At 52.4% G+C, this 17,388-nt stretch overlaps 1 protein-coding gene across 1 annotated transcript; it reads right to left on the bottom strand.

The window, feature by feature from the left end:
• Positions 1-4,627: 4,627 nt before the first annotated feature.
• DNAJC14 (DnaJ heat shock protein family (Hsp40) member C14) lies at positions 4,628-15,589 on the bottom strand. Its single transcript, XM_078604015.1, has 8 exons — positions 15,370-15,589; positions 10,329-11,781; positions 9,396-9,610; positions 8,674-8,780; positions 8,125-8,244; positions 7,804-7,964; positions 6,218-6,317; positions 4,628-5,537 (listed from the first exon to the last, which is right to left on the bottom strand). Exons 2-8 carry the CDS (start codon positions 11,620-11,622, stop codon positions 5,213-5,215), a joined length of 2,322 nt encoding a protein of 773 aa, XP_078460141.1. The 5' UTR covers positions 11,623-11,781; positions 15,370-15,589; the 3' UTR covers positions 4,628-5,212.
• Positions 15,590-17,388: the final 1,799 nt, after the last annotated feature.

The following is a 17,388-nucleotide window of genomic DNA, read 5'->3' as shown; positions in this document are numbered from 1 at the left end:
AAGTCCTCATCCAGCAGTGGAATTACAAACCCGTTGTAAATTGGGGCCGATTATGGGCATGATCTGATATTCATTATAATAAATGATGATGAACACTGCAGTAATATTAATGATTATAATTATGACTAATACGAATGACGAATAATAACGTGATATTCACGTTAACGATGATGTAAGTCCACAGTGTTTAAACTATAAAGTCTACGAAATTTTCTCTCGAGAGTAATATAAATTGTTATTCCGTGGGAAAGTATGGCCCAAGAACCCCCCTCCATCAACGACCCGCGTGGGGAGGCCCTCATCCAGCAGTGGAGTGGCAATGCGAACGCCCGTGTACTCACCTGTTTGAGAATGAACTCGCTTTTTTGTCAATTCATAATGAGCAGACATTTATTGCCAGGATGTTGATGCTTACGTTGGGTTGTTTGTCCAACCCCTTTTAACAACAACAACAACGAGCTGTTGTTCTTCGTTCGACAGGAAGTCCCGGAGAAACTCCACGTGGACGAGGAGATAACGCCAACACAATTCCACACAGATAAGTTATCGTAACCCACTGCAGATTGATGTTTCATTCGGGTCCTTGAAAGCCCCAGCCACAGTTGGAGCAATAGCAGAGCGACATCAGGAGCTACCCACAGTGGCTCGGAGATGTTAACTACCTCTCCTGTTATGAAGGAGGTCGTGGGTTCGAGCCATGCCCTGACGCCCGCCGTATATTTGGAGTTTGCGGGTCTCTCTCCCCGTGGTCGCGTGGAATTTTCTCCGGCTCCTCCGATTTCCCCCCCCCCCCTCCACATTTAGAATCGACATCGTACGTTAAAGAGTATTTGGCTGCGATGCATTTCCACATGATGACGATGATGATGAGCCACTTCCTCTGAGCTGTCATTTGTGGCCAGGTCGCGTCTGCGAAATAGCTACAGAGCTCAAGTGGGCCTTACCTGGTAAAATACTAAATTAAAAAGTTTACTTTTTAATTGAGTGTACCAGGACTGCCGTTCCTATTTATGTTCGGGCCGCTACTGCTGCTGCTGTTGCTGCTGCTGTTGCTGCTGCTGTTGCTGCTGCTGCTGCTGTTGCTGCTGCTGCTGTTGCTGCTGCTGTTGCTGCTGCTGTTGCTGCTGCTGCTGCTGTTGCTGCTGCTGTTGCTGCTGCTGTTCCTGCTGCTGCTGTTGCTGCTGCTGCTGCTGTTGCTGCTGTTGCTATGGGTGGGGGTGATGCTGCGTTGTTGCCGATGGGGCATCTGTGCGTGCGTGTGTCGCCGTCTCTTTGTGTGTTCGTGTCTGTTCCTCAGTGTGTGTCGGTGTGTGTGTCTGTGTGCGTGTCTATGTGCCCGTGTGACTATGTGGGGGGGAGCGGCCACCCGAGTTAGATTCCCGCTCACGGTCAATAACCAGTGACGATTATTTGAACCGGTCCTGGGCCTCCCCTAGGTTGACTCAGCCTCAAATGAGTCCCTGTTGTGGTGTGTAAACATCGCTACTGGGGAGACAAAGGCGGCCGGGCGTGGTGTTGGCCACCCCTGCCGGCCTTCACCCCTGCTCGCTAACAACTTGCCCTAATAGTCTATTAAAGGCTTTGCATGATTGTGTGCCGATACCACGTGTACTCGTCACAAGTCCTACCTTCACAACACACCTGTACTCCATAACTGTTCTCCCGAAGCGATGCTATTACCTGTACTATATATGTGCACTCAATGTAGTATCCACTTCTACTAGCTGTAGTACAGGTGTGTTCTACATACCTGTGCTCTCGTTCTTACCTCTACTATACACATGTATTCTTCATCTGTACTGCACGCGTGTACTATCTTGTGTTTACCTGCACGACATTACTGTACGACACACCTGGACTGTTTCCTCGACTACATATACCTATCATGCACACCTGTGCCACCAGTCCTCTAACGAAGCATTCGCTGCACTCACCACACTCCACGTCGCGCGAAATATCCCAACGTCAATTGAAAACAAACAACTTTTATTCTGAACATCGCCGTCGCACGCTCTCACGAGTGGCCGTGGTTATCATTCGTTTGGGATATTTGCACGGGGGGGGGGGCATTCAAATGACACTCCCCATTGCTGCCCACGCCACGTGTGCAATAAATCACTACACGTGATCAATGTGAGACTTACGTTTTCAAAGCCGATAAGACTCCCAACATGATTGATTTATTCTCAATACAATATAATACGAGACAATATCACGGGATTCTTTTTTGCCAGTATCAATGCATGGAAATTAAGAATAGGTTTTAACCTTTCTGCCAATAAGGCAGGAGCTGTGTTAAGCTAGATTACTGTGTTAAGATGTTCAAACACCAAACGTGTTCTGATAATATCTGAATTGCCCTTGAAACTGATAACACAGAACCAGATGAGTCAATGCCACAGGCTACCCAGAACCACACAGATCATATCATCAGTCGGAGTAATGCCAATTTTTTACCTGTTAACTCAGGAAATCCTCACCGAGTCTCAAGACGTAGTTGCCAGGAGGGTCCTGCTAAAGCGGAATGTTTGACCAGGAGTGAGTTTGGGCTTTGGGTGGCGAGGAGGACGGCGGTGGACCCGGGGAAGACGCAGCGACCACGTGGCACACGACCACGTGGCACACGACCGGGTTGACCCGCATCACTTCTGTCTCCTGGCCACACCGACACCGCCTGGCAAGCCCTCGTGGTGGTCCACCAATTAGAGTACGAACCAGACCCTGGAGTCGGACGCATTGCAGATTTGTTCGAAGGCACGATACAATGTTGCAATGGACGTTATCTAAATTAATAAAAGGCACGGCGTGACGGGCGGTGGACATCCCGATGCGAATCCACTGTTGGATGAGTGCCTCTCCGTGCCGATATTATTGACCATACTTCACCGCGCTGGTTTTACATCGGATTCCTTCTAAGAAAGTTAAAGGAACACCGACCCGAGGCGCCAACTCGGCTTATTTGCACCGATGCCACGGGCCTGGGTAGGGTCTCTCTCGCCCCCTGGCGGTCAACTATGGAGCGTCCCATGCACTCAAACCTCCCACACCTCTGCCGTGCGTGGGCACGTACGTACACGTGCAGCAGTAGCAGCCTGTTTGACAATCCACTGCTGAATGAGGGCCTACCCACGCCTTTAGCGATCGTGGGGGGGGGGGCTACTTGACCATACTTCACCACGCTATACTCTTTGTTTTTTTCGGTAAAGTCACGTAGGTTAAAAAAGAAAACAAATAAATTAAATCACGACGTTTCGGAGGCAACACAAGCATTTGTCTTCAGGTGAAACCGTCACAGCTAAATTGCTGTATCAAGTACAGCAGTTTTGTATCAAGTACAGCAATTTTGCTGTGACGGTTTCACCTGAAGACGGAAGCTTGTGTTGCCTCCGAAACGTCGTGATTTGTTTTCTTTTTTTACCTACGTGACTTTACCGAAAAAAACAAAGAGTATGAATCCTTGCAGTCACGAAAGCTTCAAATCTAGAATTCACCACTCTAGTCAGAGTGGGATGGTGACTGCTGGCTGAGTGCAAAATGCACTGCTCACGACGCATGCGCATGGACGATCCTGATCCAAGCACTCTCCAGGCTCAGCGCCTCCTTTTCTTCATCCGAGATCTGATGAGACTGGGGGTGCATTCCGGGCGACTTTGATGAGATTATTTTTTTTTTAACAATTAAGGACAATTATGGTTTCCACGGCAGGACTACAAAAGATTCCGTAACGAGCTTTGAGCATTATCCCTTGAATTCTCTGGCTAATACAGTTTCCATGCATGAGCCAAGCACTCTGAAAGATAATTCATGAAACGTCCCAATGCAAGACCGGAGCAGAAAAGTTTCGACACCCGGTGAAGCTTTCCTGCGTTAAATCAAGGGCATTATGATTACTCCAGCCATCCAAGTAATTTAAATTTTGCATCAACTGTGTTTTCCTGTCGGTCTTACTAATCCAGTTGACTCATGTAAATAGGGGCGAGTTACGTTGTAAAAAAAAAACCTTGTGGTAGTTAAAGCATTTTTTGTGTAACATTGTTAGTTTCACTACTCGTGCCTTGAGTGACAAACGCATCAACCACAACTACAGCGGTGGCCCCTGCACCCTCTCCAGCCCACCCTCCGCCTCCACGGCAGCACGGGGAAACAGGGCACCGCCTCCGAAATGAAAACAACAAAGATGGCAACGCGTTAAGAACAAATGCCAGGCGTCGCCTACAATTTGAAGCAAACGCACCGGGGGCACCGCCAAGGAGTTGAACTGTGAACTTCGCCCCCATCCCCCACCGCGAAGCTGGCGAGCGGCAAAGCAGCGGGAGCCCCCCTCGAGTGCGAGCGAGGGCCCAGCGGCGTGAGCATCAATCTCCCGTCGAAGAGTCGCCAATTAAGATGGAGGGGGCGCCACGGCCTGCGTGATTGCCGCTCCCCCGAGCATCGCCGCGACGACCTCGATGCCCCGCGGCTCCGCGGAGGTCGTTGACCGGGTCGGGCTGCCCTCGTTGCATTTGGGGGCTTCACCTCGGGTCACCTTTCGACCCCCACACCCCCCCCCCCCACACAAACGCCGTGTCACTCACGCGAGACTCCCGTCCTCGCCACGCGGGCACAAGCATCGCAAAATAAATACGGCTTTGTTTATGATTTTTTCATTTTTATTTAAATATAACAAACTAAAATGAATTAAGCAGTAAAACTCTGGGGGAGTCGAGAAGGGGGGGGGGTGGGAAGGGTGAGGAGGGAGGGAAATTGGAGGAAACCAGGGTGCCGCCTGGGTAAATCGGAGGAGGCACTCGCTCAAGTCACCGCACACTCGCTCTCTCGCTTCACTTCTGTCTTCATAAAAGCCACGGGACGAAAAGTAAAGCTAATATTCTTGCAGTGACATCTTGGGCCAGAACACCCACAACCCCCTGGGTCACGCGACACGACACTTCAACAGCCATTTCGACCACCGCCTCCAGCCGCGGTCTCCCAGAGATGCGGCCTCCCCCCCTCCCCCCTGTACAGGGCCCCACCATCTTCCACGATCGGTCTCCCCGGGGCCGCAGACGCCGCAAGCCAAGTCGGAGAAGCCGAGAGTCATGGCATCGGTGTCGCCTGGCAGAGGGTCGCAGTCTCACCGCTTCCCACCGTCAGCCAGGGGTGTCGGCAATCGCAGTGAGCGCCAAGAGCAGCAGAAGCAGCAGCACCGTGGGGGTGCCCGGCCACACGGCGCTCAGAGCCCCGCACGCTTGGGCATCTTCTTGTAGACCTTGCGACGGCGCTTCTGCGAGTCGGACTCTTGTTGGGCGGAGGAGGCGGACGAGGCAGTGGCGCCGGGAGTGGTGGGGCCGGGCCGTGGCCCGCTGGAAAAGGCGCCTGTGGGGTCGGTGGGGCTCCTGGCCGGCCTGGGAGGTGGGCCCCGGGTCGGTGGCGGGGTGCCCGCGGAGCCGGCCGCACCGCCTGGCCCCCGGCGGCGATCTTGGGTGTCCTTGAAGAGGCGATTGATGAAATCCTGGAACTCGCGACGGCTCTCCTCGTTGTGGCCGGGACTCGGGGGCCTGAGGTACAGACGCAGATACGTGCACAGACACATGTATGAGACAAGACACGGACAAAGATACACACAAAGACACACAAGACAAAGACCCCATGTATAGCCTTAACAGACTGTAAGGGCAAGTGCTATTAGTGAGCACACACACGGACAGACACACATGTGCAACACACACAAACAAGAAGATACACAAGATCATGTCATGGTTTGGATGATGGTGATAATGCTGTGGTTTGGATGATGGTGATGATGATGATGCGGTAGTTTAGATGATGGCGATGATGCAGTGGTTTGGATGATGATCATGATGGTGATGATGCAGTGGTTTGGATGATGATGATGATCATGATGGCGATGATGCAGTGGTTTGGATGATGATCATGATGATGGGGTGGTTTGGATGATGGTGATGATGCAGTGGTTTGGATGATGGTGATGATGCAGTGGTTTGGATGATGATGATGATGATCATGATGGTGATGATGTAGTGGTTTGGATGATGATGATCATGATGATGCGGTGGTTTGGATGATGATGGTGATGCAGTGGTTTAGATGATGATCGTGATGGTGATGATGCAGTGGTTTGGATGATGATGGCGATGATGCAGTAGTTTAGATAACAGGCGACGATGTGGTGGTGTGGACGACCATGAAGGTGCGGTGGCTGCTGGGGCGGTCGTACCTGGCAGGCCGTCGCGCGCGCCCGTTCTGTCCCAGCGACATGTGATAGGCCACCGAGTGTGCGTCCGCGGGGATCGGGATCTGCTGACACGCCGCCCACTCTGCCGCAAACACAGTCGCCAACACGATGCGTCTCTCCCCTCCCATTCGGCAATTGGACTATCTAAGTCGGTGTACTTCACTCAAATCAGAGGGGGGGGGGGGGTGGGGGCACTTTCGCCGACACGTTTGAAATCATTGGGGGTTTGACAGCAGCACGATGATGATGGGGGGGGGGTGTTTTCACATTTGTGTATAGTCTGGGGGGCCACACGAAAGGCCACCAGGGGCCGCCAGTGACCCGCGGGCCTTGCAATGAAGAGCACGGCTATAAGCTGTTTAGCTTCTTTGGGAATCCTTGGCGCAATTGCTTTTTTTATTAAAATGTTCATTATAGTAGCGTTTATTTGATATTTTGATCCAAATTACGTCTTTATTCCATTTACGTGTGGTATACACACGTGCGTCGTGTGCTGTGCGTGGGGTGCATGTGGTTTGTGTGGTGTGTGTGGCATATGTGGTATATATAGTGTCTGTGTGTGATGTGTGTGACATGTGGTATGCGTGGTGTGTGTACGTGTTATGTTGTGTGTGTGTGGTATATGTGGTGTGTGTGTGGTATGTGGTGTGTTTGTGTTATGTGTGGTGTGTGGTATATGTGGTGTGTGTGTGTTATGTGTGTCAGTCATCTCAGTTAGTCAACCCATGGCACCTGGGTCTGTCCCGTGACCTCCTGCCAGTGGGTGTTCAACACTTCACGTGGCCTTAATGTGCAGATAGCCTGGCACGAGCGCCATGGTGACGTCACCGCCACTTAGTGGCGATGGCGGTTCTTATTGTGTGGTATATGTAGTGTGTGTGTGTGGTACGTGTTATGTTGTGTGTGTTATATATGTGGTGTGTGTGTGGTATATGTAGTGTGTGTGGTATGTGTTGTGTGTGTGGTATGTGTTGTGTGTGTGGTATGTGTTGTGTGTGTGGTATGTGTTGTGTGTGTGGTATGTGTTGTGTGTGTGGTATGTGTTGTGTGTGTGGTATGTGTTGTGTGTGTGGTATGTGTTGTGTGTGTGGTATGTGTTGTGTGTGTGGTATATGTAGTGTGTGTGGTATGTGTTGTGTGTGTGGTATGTGTTGTGTGTGTGGTATGTGTTGTGTGTGTGGTATGTGTTGTGTGTGTGGTATATGTAGTGTGTGTGGTATGTGTAGTGTGTGTGGTATGTGTAGTGTGTGTGGTATGTGTTGTGTGTGTGGTATGTGTAGTGTGTGTGGTATGTGTAGTGTGTGTGGTATGTGTTGTGTGTGTGGTATGTGTTGTGTGTGTGGTATGTGTTGTGTGTGGCATGCTCGTGGTTTATATCGTACGGCGCGCGGCACACTCTGCGTGCCGCACCATCTGTGCGCGGTGCACCTTTTGCACCGCCCACATCCACCACCGACCTCAACTGCCTGCCCACTTCCCACCACATCGGCACTTCCTCTCCAGCAAAACCGACCCCGACAAAACCGAGGCACAGGCGAGCGGCGTCGCGCGGAGGAAGGGAGTGGCACCTGTGACGTCGTAGATGCACCCGTCGACGAAGGCGAAGAACGTGACCTTGAAGCCGAGCATTCTCGACTCGGCCCAGAAGTCTCCCTCGGAGGCCGAGTGCCGCGCGTTACAGCGGGCGCAGTAGCGCGCCTCCCACGGCGAGCGCTCCACCTCGTACCGCCTGGCGACAAGTGTACGGTACAACCACCGAGTGGGTGCAGCAGGCGGGTCAGCACAACCACCCTAGTCAGTACGACACAACAAGTGCGTGCAGAGAGAGGACGCTGGCCAACTCGGGGGGGTCGGGAGGCGGTGGGGACGGTGGTGACGGTGGCCCTCACCGGTGCTTGCCGTTGCAGTGTGTGCAGCTCATGGTGTTCATGGCCTCCTTGAGGTCCTCGTGCAGCCGCACCAAGAACTCGTCCATCGCACGACTCATCTCGCTCTGCTCCGCACGTTTCCTGCAAACGCGCGCGCACCCACAAATGAGCTCGCACGCCAACATGTACACAGGCCACCGTGTCCACAGCCAGAAACACAACACGAAAGCACAAAGATAAACGTCCCCTGTGTGGCCTACACAGGCTGTTGGGGCGAGTGCTGTTAGCAAGTGGCACCTATGAAGACGGGCACGGCACACGAGGGGGTGGGTGGCCAGCACCACGCCCGGCCGTCTTTGTCTCCCGAGTGGCGATAGTTACACATCGCACCAGGTACTCAATTGAGGCCGAGTCGACCTAGGGGAGGCCCCGGACCGATTCAATTAATCGTATACACAAGCACAGAAAATGCACGCGTTGGTGCGCCACCCGGAGCGAATACACGAGTGAGCAGGCGCCAGGTGGCAGAGCTGACAGTCGGGGTGAGAGGAAACGGAGATGGGCCCTCACATATCATGCTGCTGCTTGCGTGCGGGGTCAGACAGGATATCCCACGCCGCTCGCAGAACCTTGAAGGCCTCCTCGGCACGCGGGTGTTGGCACTTGTCCGGATGGACCTGGGGGTGGGAAGGGGATGGGGTGGGAGGGGGATGGGGTGGGGGGGGCAGCAGTCACAACACCACAGATGCCATGAGTCACAAACCACGAATACCAGGATTAGTGGTGTGTGTTGTAGGGCAATAATATTCAGCGCCGTTTTTTTTCATAGCGCAAGCGATGACTACAAGTTTACGTAAATCATGGGGCGTGACGGTGAATACAACTGCTCAACAAAGACAAAATCTTGACAGACGACCTGAGACGACCAACATGAACTTGCCTGAATGAAGACACAGACTGAGATCGTTTAGTGATGTTATGAGAGACTGCAGGGGACGGAGCAAGAGCAATAATGGTAATTTGCTACACGTGTGGAAAAATATTTACGGAGTTCACCAATTGGCTGATCTGAAAACACTGCGGGTGTGAGAAAATACATTGGCACCTCATACCAATATTTCATAACTATGGGTTATTGACAAATTAGACCGCTTTAGTTGACTCCACTCGAGAGATCGACTACGTGCGAACCCACAGAGCATGGCTTGAAGACTTGATTCAAATGAAACATGCCGACTAAACCAACACTCTGTAGGGCAGGGTGGTGCTGCCCACAGCCTTAGGCGTCCTACCATCACGGCGAGGCGCCTGTACGCGCGCCGCAGCTCCGACTCTGACACGTCGGCGTCCAGCCCCAGCACGGCGTACGGATCCATCTCCTCCTCGGTCGCGCCTGCCAGCGCCAGCAGGCGCTCCACCACCTCGCCAGCCGGCTCGCGGCTCCCGCCGGTCGCATGCGCCCGCCCCGTGCTCCTCCACTGTTCCTGCCTGTCGGCGCCGGCGCCACCTGCACCGGTCAAAGGAGGGGTGGTGGTGGAGGAGAGCGGTGGGTGAAACTAAATTATTAAGATATAAAGTAATTTTTATTTCACCAGGTAAGGCCCATTGAGCTATTAGCTTCTTTGTCAGATGCGACCTGGCTATCACGTGGAAATTTATTGCAACCAAATACTGTACTCTCAACGCACGTTTCTAAATGTGGAGGGAAAAACCGGAGGACGCGGAGAAAATATACGCAAACATGGTGAGAGAGACACGCAAACTCCAAATATACAGGCATCAGAGTCGGGATCGAACCTACAACCTCCTGTACACCAGGCGAGGAAGTTAACATTTCACCACCGTGGTGCCACACATAAAACGGAGGTAGAAATGCTGCTGCTATCATAGTTAAAACACAGATACATCTTTTCCACTGCACAACTGGACCGTGCCAGGGCTGTACCAGGGCCATGACCGAGCCAACCTGGAGCAGCTCAGGAGGCATTGGCCGAGAAACTGAGCCGTCACGATGACATCATATCGCGTCACATGCCATAAACCCCATTTGTATTATTAGATTGAGTTTTAACCGTGATGGTGGCTAATTTGTGGAACTGCCCACGTTCGCCGGCATGTTCGAGACTCATGCGATTAAGCATTGGGAAAAGTGTCTGAAATGTACGACCCAAACCGTGGAACCGCCCTGGTGTAAATCGCCCCGGCACGACCGCGCGCTTACGCACCGCCAAGCCTCTGCCGGCAAAACATCCACGCCTCCCCGAGCCGGCAGACGGTGCACGTTTGGCGCACCACCACGCTAGCAGCCTGCCACGCCACCCCAACCACCTTCCACGGCTGCACCCGTAGCAGCCAGCCGCACAACGCCGCGTAGCCCGGCAGCCGTTCCAGCGCCGGCAGCACGAACCCCAGCGTCGCCTTGCGCAGCACCCGCACTAACAGCAGTGCGGCCGTGAGCACGACGGCGGAAGCAGCGCAGCCCAGCGCCACCACCAGGGCGCCTGCCCGCCCGCTCCACCGCACCGCGAGACGCCTCGCGGCATCCGCAGCCGCTCGCGCCAGTGCGCAGTAGCGGGGCAGCCGGCGCCGGAGGGCGGCGCCCTCGGAGACCAGCGACAGCGCGGCCGTCTCGATCAGCTCCCCGACCACGGCCGCCAGCAGGACAATGGTGTTGACCAGCGTGGACCCGCCCGTCCACACATGCTGCCCGCACAGCTGCAGGAAGGCCTCCAGTGTACGCGGGCGGCCGCCCTTGCGTTGCTGGCCCTTCTTGCCGGCCCTGCCGTGGCCCTGCCGGGCGCCGGCCGTGGAGCCGCACCTCTCCCGCTGCCGTTCGCCAGGCACCTCCGCCCTCTCGGCTCGCCGCTTCTGCTTCTTGCCTCCCTGGCCGTTGGCGATCCCGCCGTCGGGCAATTTGCCGCCATTGCCGCTTTCGGGAAAGCCGTCGTACTCGTGAGAGGTCGCGCCGCATGACGCCGAAGGCGCCGGTCCGGCCGGTGGCGGTGACGCCGATTCTTCGGGGGTCGTTCCATCCGTCCACTGATCATAAGCGCGCGTGTCCGTGTGGGAGCTGTCAAACGGGGCGGCGTTGGTCAGCCCTTCGCCGTCACCACCGCCGTCGAACAGGGTGGCGTCGTCGCCGCCAGCTCGTTCGCCGGAGCCTGGCGAGCCTTCCCCCGGACCGGCGTCGCTCTCGCAGCCGGGATATCCGGAGGGTTCGACGCCCTGACCCCTCACGCTGCACTCTACCGAGTCCCCGTGATGCATCCCTCCAGGACTCGCTCTGTTGCCCGCGCTGCCCGAGATGCCATCCAGCACGGGGGGGCCCGACTCGGGGCCGAGAGTCTCCACCGAGTGGGGCCGGCTCGGAGCGCTGGGGCCGCCGGTCCCAGCGCCGCCGCCCCCCTCGCCCGTTGCGCACTTGGCACTGGTGGCAGCCGTATTAGCGCCAGCAGGAGTTGGGTCGCGGCGGAAGGGAGAGCGGATGCTGCACAGGTGCTCCTGGCTGTCCGTGTCCATCAGGGAGTCCACCAGCCTTCAGCGGAGCCACATCCCGGTTCCCGCATGGGTCCGGCGCCACCGCACAAGACGGGCGAGCGTCGGCGACAGGAGAGGGGAACCAGGCCCGGAGATGAGGCTCGTGAAGGCTACGACCGCCGCTATTGCCGCCCAGGGGACCTGCAAGCACATCGCCAATGTCAAGTCGGGAGCGCATGCGAACATATAACACACGCGAGATTTATTTTTGTATTAAAACTCACTGATGTAAGGTGCAGATTGAATTGTGAACAGGATCAATAGGCATGTAACAATGCGTACTCTAGATTACAATAGATTCTTACAATATTTCATAATGTTAATTGTGCACGTGAATGGAGGGTGATGATGCATTCTAGGTTTTAACAGGAGAGGGTGCGAAGGAGAATGGTGATGAGTTCCAAAGTTCAGAGGCATAAGTTGTAAACGGTGGTTAGTCCGGTCCACAACAACTTGTGGCATTTTAATTTTCATGCAGTCAATCACTTAGTCTAGTTGACTAAAGCAGCCACAAGATTACTCAACACTCAGTGTTAAAAAAAGAATAGGAGATGCGCTCAACATCCCTCCAAGTCTAATTCGGTCAGCCAACAGTGAACGCAGTGATATGTTTATATACTGTATGGCTAATAACCATTTTTGGTCTTCCTCCGTGCACCCATGTCTCCAACACGTTGGCTAGATTATCTTAGTCTGCGCCTTCATTCCCACTCGTTAGTTTCGTCTATAGTCAGAGTCGTCTCATCATCACGCTTTTGGTCTTTGGTGGGCAGTCATCAATAATGTTATCTCCGCTCAGTCACTCAATTAGATGAATAGTCCGTGGGATATTTTCATCTCTAATTTAGTTCAGGAAACTAAACCTGTGATATAGGATTGGGCAAATTGCTTTGCGCCCGTTGGTTCAATAAACCAATGCAAACCGCTGCGGTGAAATTAGAATAATTAACACGAGGATATAGGCAGGCATAGGGTGGAATAATTCAACAAACTTTCAGAAGAACGCTAGGTCACAAATACCAGTTTGGAAGAGACAATCGGAGGCAATGAAAGAGAGATAATAAAGATTGGGCTATGATCATTGAAATCCATGCTCAACCTCGGCATAAAAACATACATGTTGAAGACTCAGTCAGCCAGAACGTTTTGTCCAATTCAATTGTGTTTAACCACCACACTGCGGAACACAAAACTTAACTGGGTGTCACGGTGGCGAGATGTTAACTGCCTTGCCTGGTATACAGGAAGTCATGGCTTCGATCCCGACCCTGACAACTGCTGTATATTTGAAGATTGCATGTTCTCCTCGTGGTCATGTGGATCTTCTCCGGATCCTCCGGTTTTTCCCTCCACATGTAGAATCAACAAGCGTTTAGAGTATTTGGCTGCTGTAAATTTACACACGATGAGCTATTATGTGTGACCAGGTCGCTTCTGAAAAGAAGCATAGTTTAATCTTTCTGTTTGAATTTCCCTCTCATTACCTCCTTTCTAAGATTCGTATCAATCCACTTGTGGATGATGGCCTCTGCAAGCCGTTACCGCCACCAACGCCACTCATGATCTTGCGGTCAAATAACCCACCGAGCACTTGAACCAATTCCATTGCTCCATCTCTCTTAAGTAATGTCAAGTAATTATAACTGAGCTCAATTGGCCACTTGGCGTTTTGCACCGATGGGCCTGTGGCTGAGCAACAGTGATTTAAAAGAGCAAAACACACACACACATTCCCTCGCGTAACGTACACACGCATAAAACATATCAACCGCATTATATATACAAACAACTAAGGTCCTGGAACGTCGGGCCCACGTGTCTCCACTTGACGGGGAAGCGTACGTTCCTCGCTTGGGCAACGTTGTGAAGCAGCACAGGGCAAAGCAACACGAGCTACTGTTGGACTGTACTGCACTGTGCGTCTATGCGGCGACCCCTCCGCCCCACAATCTCGCCTTCACCAACCCCAAATAGCCCTCATCCAGCAGTGGAATGACACAACAGTTGTACAACCCGTCGGGCGTAACGAGGAAACGTACAAGCTTTAAATATGAACACGTAGGCATTCGCGGGAAATATCATCCATAATACACAAGTGTTTTAGGTTAGATCGCGTGCATATATAAATGTGTCGTTAAACCCGCCACCACCCGACACAGCCAATTAGTAAGGTTTTTCATGTAACGAATTGGCATGTTGTTTACGTGACAAACCTTACTAATTGGTTGTGTCGGGTGTTGGCGGGTTTAACGACACATTTATATATTTACGCGATATACAACCCAAAAAAAACTGTATTTTTAATATTAGGTTCCAGTAAAGATCCCTTAAATGCGGAACCCTGCAATAGTTTAACCCCCTTCAAAGGACTGAGCGCTTCAAGACGAGATATGAAATGGCTCGTGCTTAAACCCAGCATTGGATTTATCGCGGCTGCTGCTGATGATGCTGATGAACAAGACACACAAACACACACATCTCTCCCATGTGATGAGAAAGAAGACACACAAACACACGCACACATCTCTCCCCCATGTGTTTAGGGTAGCTGCCTCACTTCCTCGCTCTTCTCGAGAGCAACAGCAGAAGGCGCAATGCCATATACATGCACCGTGTGTACACATTAGACATCCGATGGCAGACTATCTACGTAAAGAAGCTCAACGTACACACATTCACGATAAGCTGCTCAATTCAGTCTCTCAAGACGCTCCCAGCGCGTGCAGCGAGCCCGTCTGGACACCGGGGGAGCTGCCGAACAGCAACCACGAAAATTTTACGCAGGAACGGACGTGGAACTTGTTAACCCTGAATGTGTGCCGAACTTCTTTCGCACCGTACGTTTAGCCAACCGTGCTAATCGGAGGTGCTTCGGACCCCAGATTCCAGACCTCGGGAGCTCGGATACCCAACATCTTCACCACGGTCGAGATGCAGAACCATGAGGGTCGACAAATCCCTGTGGAACGTGGAACCAGTGACCCCCCCCCCCCGACGCAGAGCATCGTCGAACTTTGAAAACTCCGGGTTTGGGACCTGCAGCCTTACAACTCCAGACCTCAGTTCAAACTCCCGTACCGCTGGAAACCTATAACCCTGTAGAACCCCACAGCCCATGAACCGTTTTCCTTGAATCCGGAACCGATAAACCCTGGGGTCTGTTAACGCGCAAACCCCAACAACTCCCACAACCTTTGACCTCTGGACCCCCCCCCACCCCGAGAGAACGATTGACCCTTTCAACTCCAATCAACGCACACCTCCACTTGCGAATCACCCCCCCCCCCCAAACTCAAACCTTTGAACCGCTTCGAAAACAACGTTGCAGATGTCCGGCACCGCTGGATAGACAACGCGAACCCCGTGGGCCATCAGAGGAGAGCCGCGCAGAGCACGTAGCCCCCGCTAAAGACATTGCCGCCGAGAGCCGAAGAATCCTCAACGACAGAGCCCACTCGGGAACGTCTGGAGACCGTCCAGAGGGTAACAAAAATAACAAAATAACACAAATCCCCCGAATGTTTCATAGCGCGAAGCCTCAAACCCGGAACCCACGGACCTTTTGGGCGTCTCGCACCACGCAGCCCCCGATAAACTCAGGAGGGGGGGGGGGTTCGTGAGGGAGTTAGGGGAGACCCCCAGCCACGGAACCCCTCGATCTCAGATATCCCCTCACCACGACCCCCCTGCCCCCCCTCCCAGAGCCCCCCGCTGTAGGCCCCGGCATACCCGTGCCAAGCGTTGCGGCGTCCGTCCGCCGTGCTGTGCGTAGCGGGGAATACAACGAAACACCCCGCAGCGACAGCTCTGTGACAACTGTAGCAGCAGCTGTAGCAGCAGCAGCAGCGGGTGACAACCAGGAGCTCAGCGCTGAAGCTGCGAGGCCGACACGTCGCCTCTTCCTCCTCCACCGCCGCCGCCGCCGCCACCACCACGCCGAACGCCCGCCGCCATGACGGCCGCGTCACGTGACCGCCGTAACCCCGTGACCCCAAGCGGCGGTGTCGTCACGGAGAGGAGCGGAATGGGGAAGTATGGTCAATTTAGCTGGAGTGGTGAAGTATGGTCAATTTAGCTAGAGTGGTGAAGTATGGTCAATTTAGCTAGAGTGGTGAAGTATGGTCAATTTAGCTAGAGTGGTGAAGTATGGTCAATTTAGCTAGTGGTGAAGTATGGTCAATTTAGCTAGAGTGGTGAAGTATGGTCAATTTAACTAGAATGGTGAAGTATGGTCAATTTAGCTAGAGTGGTGAAGTATGGTCAATTTAACTAGAGTGGTGAAGTATGGTCAATTTAACTAGAATGGTGAAGTATGGTCAATTTAGCTAGAGTGGTGAAGTATGGTCAATTTAACTAGAGTGGTGAAGTATGGTCAATTTAACTAGAATGGTGAAGTATGGTCAATTTAGCTAGAGTGGTGAAGTATGGTCAATTTAACTAGAATGGTGAAGTATGGTCAATTTAGCTAGAGTGGTGAAGCATGGTCAATTTAGCTAGAGTGGTGAAGTATGGTCAATTTAACTAGAATGGTGAAGTATGGTCAATTTAGCTAGAGTGGTGAAGCATAGTCAATTTAGCTAGAGTGGTGAAGTATGGTCAATTTAACTAGAGTGGTGAAGTATGGTCAATTTAACTAGAGTGGTGAAGTATGGTCAATTTAACTAGAGTGGTGAAGTATGGTCAATTTAGCTAGAGTGGTGAAGTATGGTCAATTTAGCTGGAGTGGTGAAGTATGGTCAATTTAGCTAGAGTGGTGAAGTATGGTCAATTTAGCTGGAGTGGTGAAGTATGGTCAATTTAGCTAGAATGGTGAAGTATGGTCAATTTAGCTAGAGTGGTGAAGTATGGTCAATTTAGCTAGAGTGGTGAAGTATGGTCAATTTAGCTAGAGTGGTGAAGTATGGTCAATTTAGCTAGAGTGGTGAAGTATGGTCAATTTAGCTGGAGTGGTGAAGTATGGTCAATTTAGCTAGAGTGGTGAAGTATGGTCAATTTAGTTGGAGTGGTGAAGTATGGTCAATTTAGCTAGAGTGGTGAAGTATGGTCAATTTAGCTAGAGTGGTGAAGTATGGTCAATTTAGCTAGAGTGGTGAAGTATGGTCAATTTAGCTAGAGTGGTGAAGTATGGTCAATTTACCTCGAGTGGTGAAGTATGGTCAATTTAGCTAGAGTGAAGTATGGTCAATTTAGTTGGAGTGGTGAAGTATGGTCAATTTAGCTAGTGGTGAAGTATGGTCAATTTAGCTGGAGTGGTGAAGTATGGTCAATTTAGCTAGAGTGGTGAAGTATGGTCAATTTACCGGCATGGGGGTTGGAGGCTCTTCATCCGGTAGTGGATTTGACAAAGGACTGTGATGCATTAGAGTCGTTATCATGATGATGATGACCTTGTGAAATAGACTGCGTTGATTATATTCTAATCGGATGAAAACAACCTCGAAGGGCAGATAACAGCGAACTAACGCTGAAAAGTGCGTACAGAAATGCATTGCAGGCGAAATGCATGATCGGCATTTCGTTTTACGCAGAGACTGAGGCAGCCAGGGGTTGATGGGCCACGCCGCACATCGTTGTTGACCTCACTGATGCCCCCCACCGCGAGCCTGCATGGCTTATCAACCCACAGTGTTCTGATATCAGGCGAATTGAGTGAGTTGTTGCGGGTCCGTGCGGCGTACAGCCGTTTCAATGCGGGCAACATGCGTTTTGTCGATGTGTTGGTGTTTCTCCCTCGTGATGGGCAGTGCC

The sequence above is a fragment of the Lampetra planeri genome, chromosome 21 (genome assembly GCF_965212315.1).
Source record: "Lampetra planeri chromosome 21, kcLamPlan1.2.h2, whole genome shotgun sequence".
Classification (NCBI taxonomy): Eukaryota; Metazoa; Chordata; class Hyperoartia; order Petromyzontiformes; family Petromyzontidae; genus Lampetra; species Lampetra planeri.
Note: the sequence above shows the minus strand (reverse complement) of the source record. Positions and strands in the feature narration are given on the sequence as shown.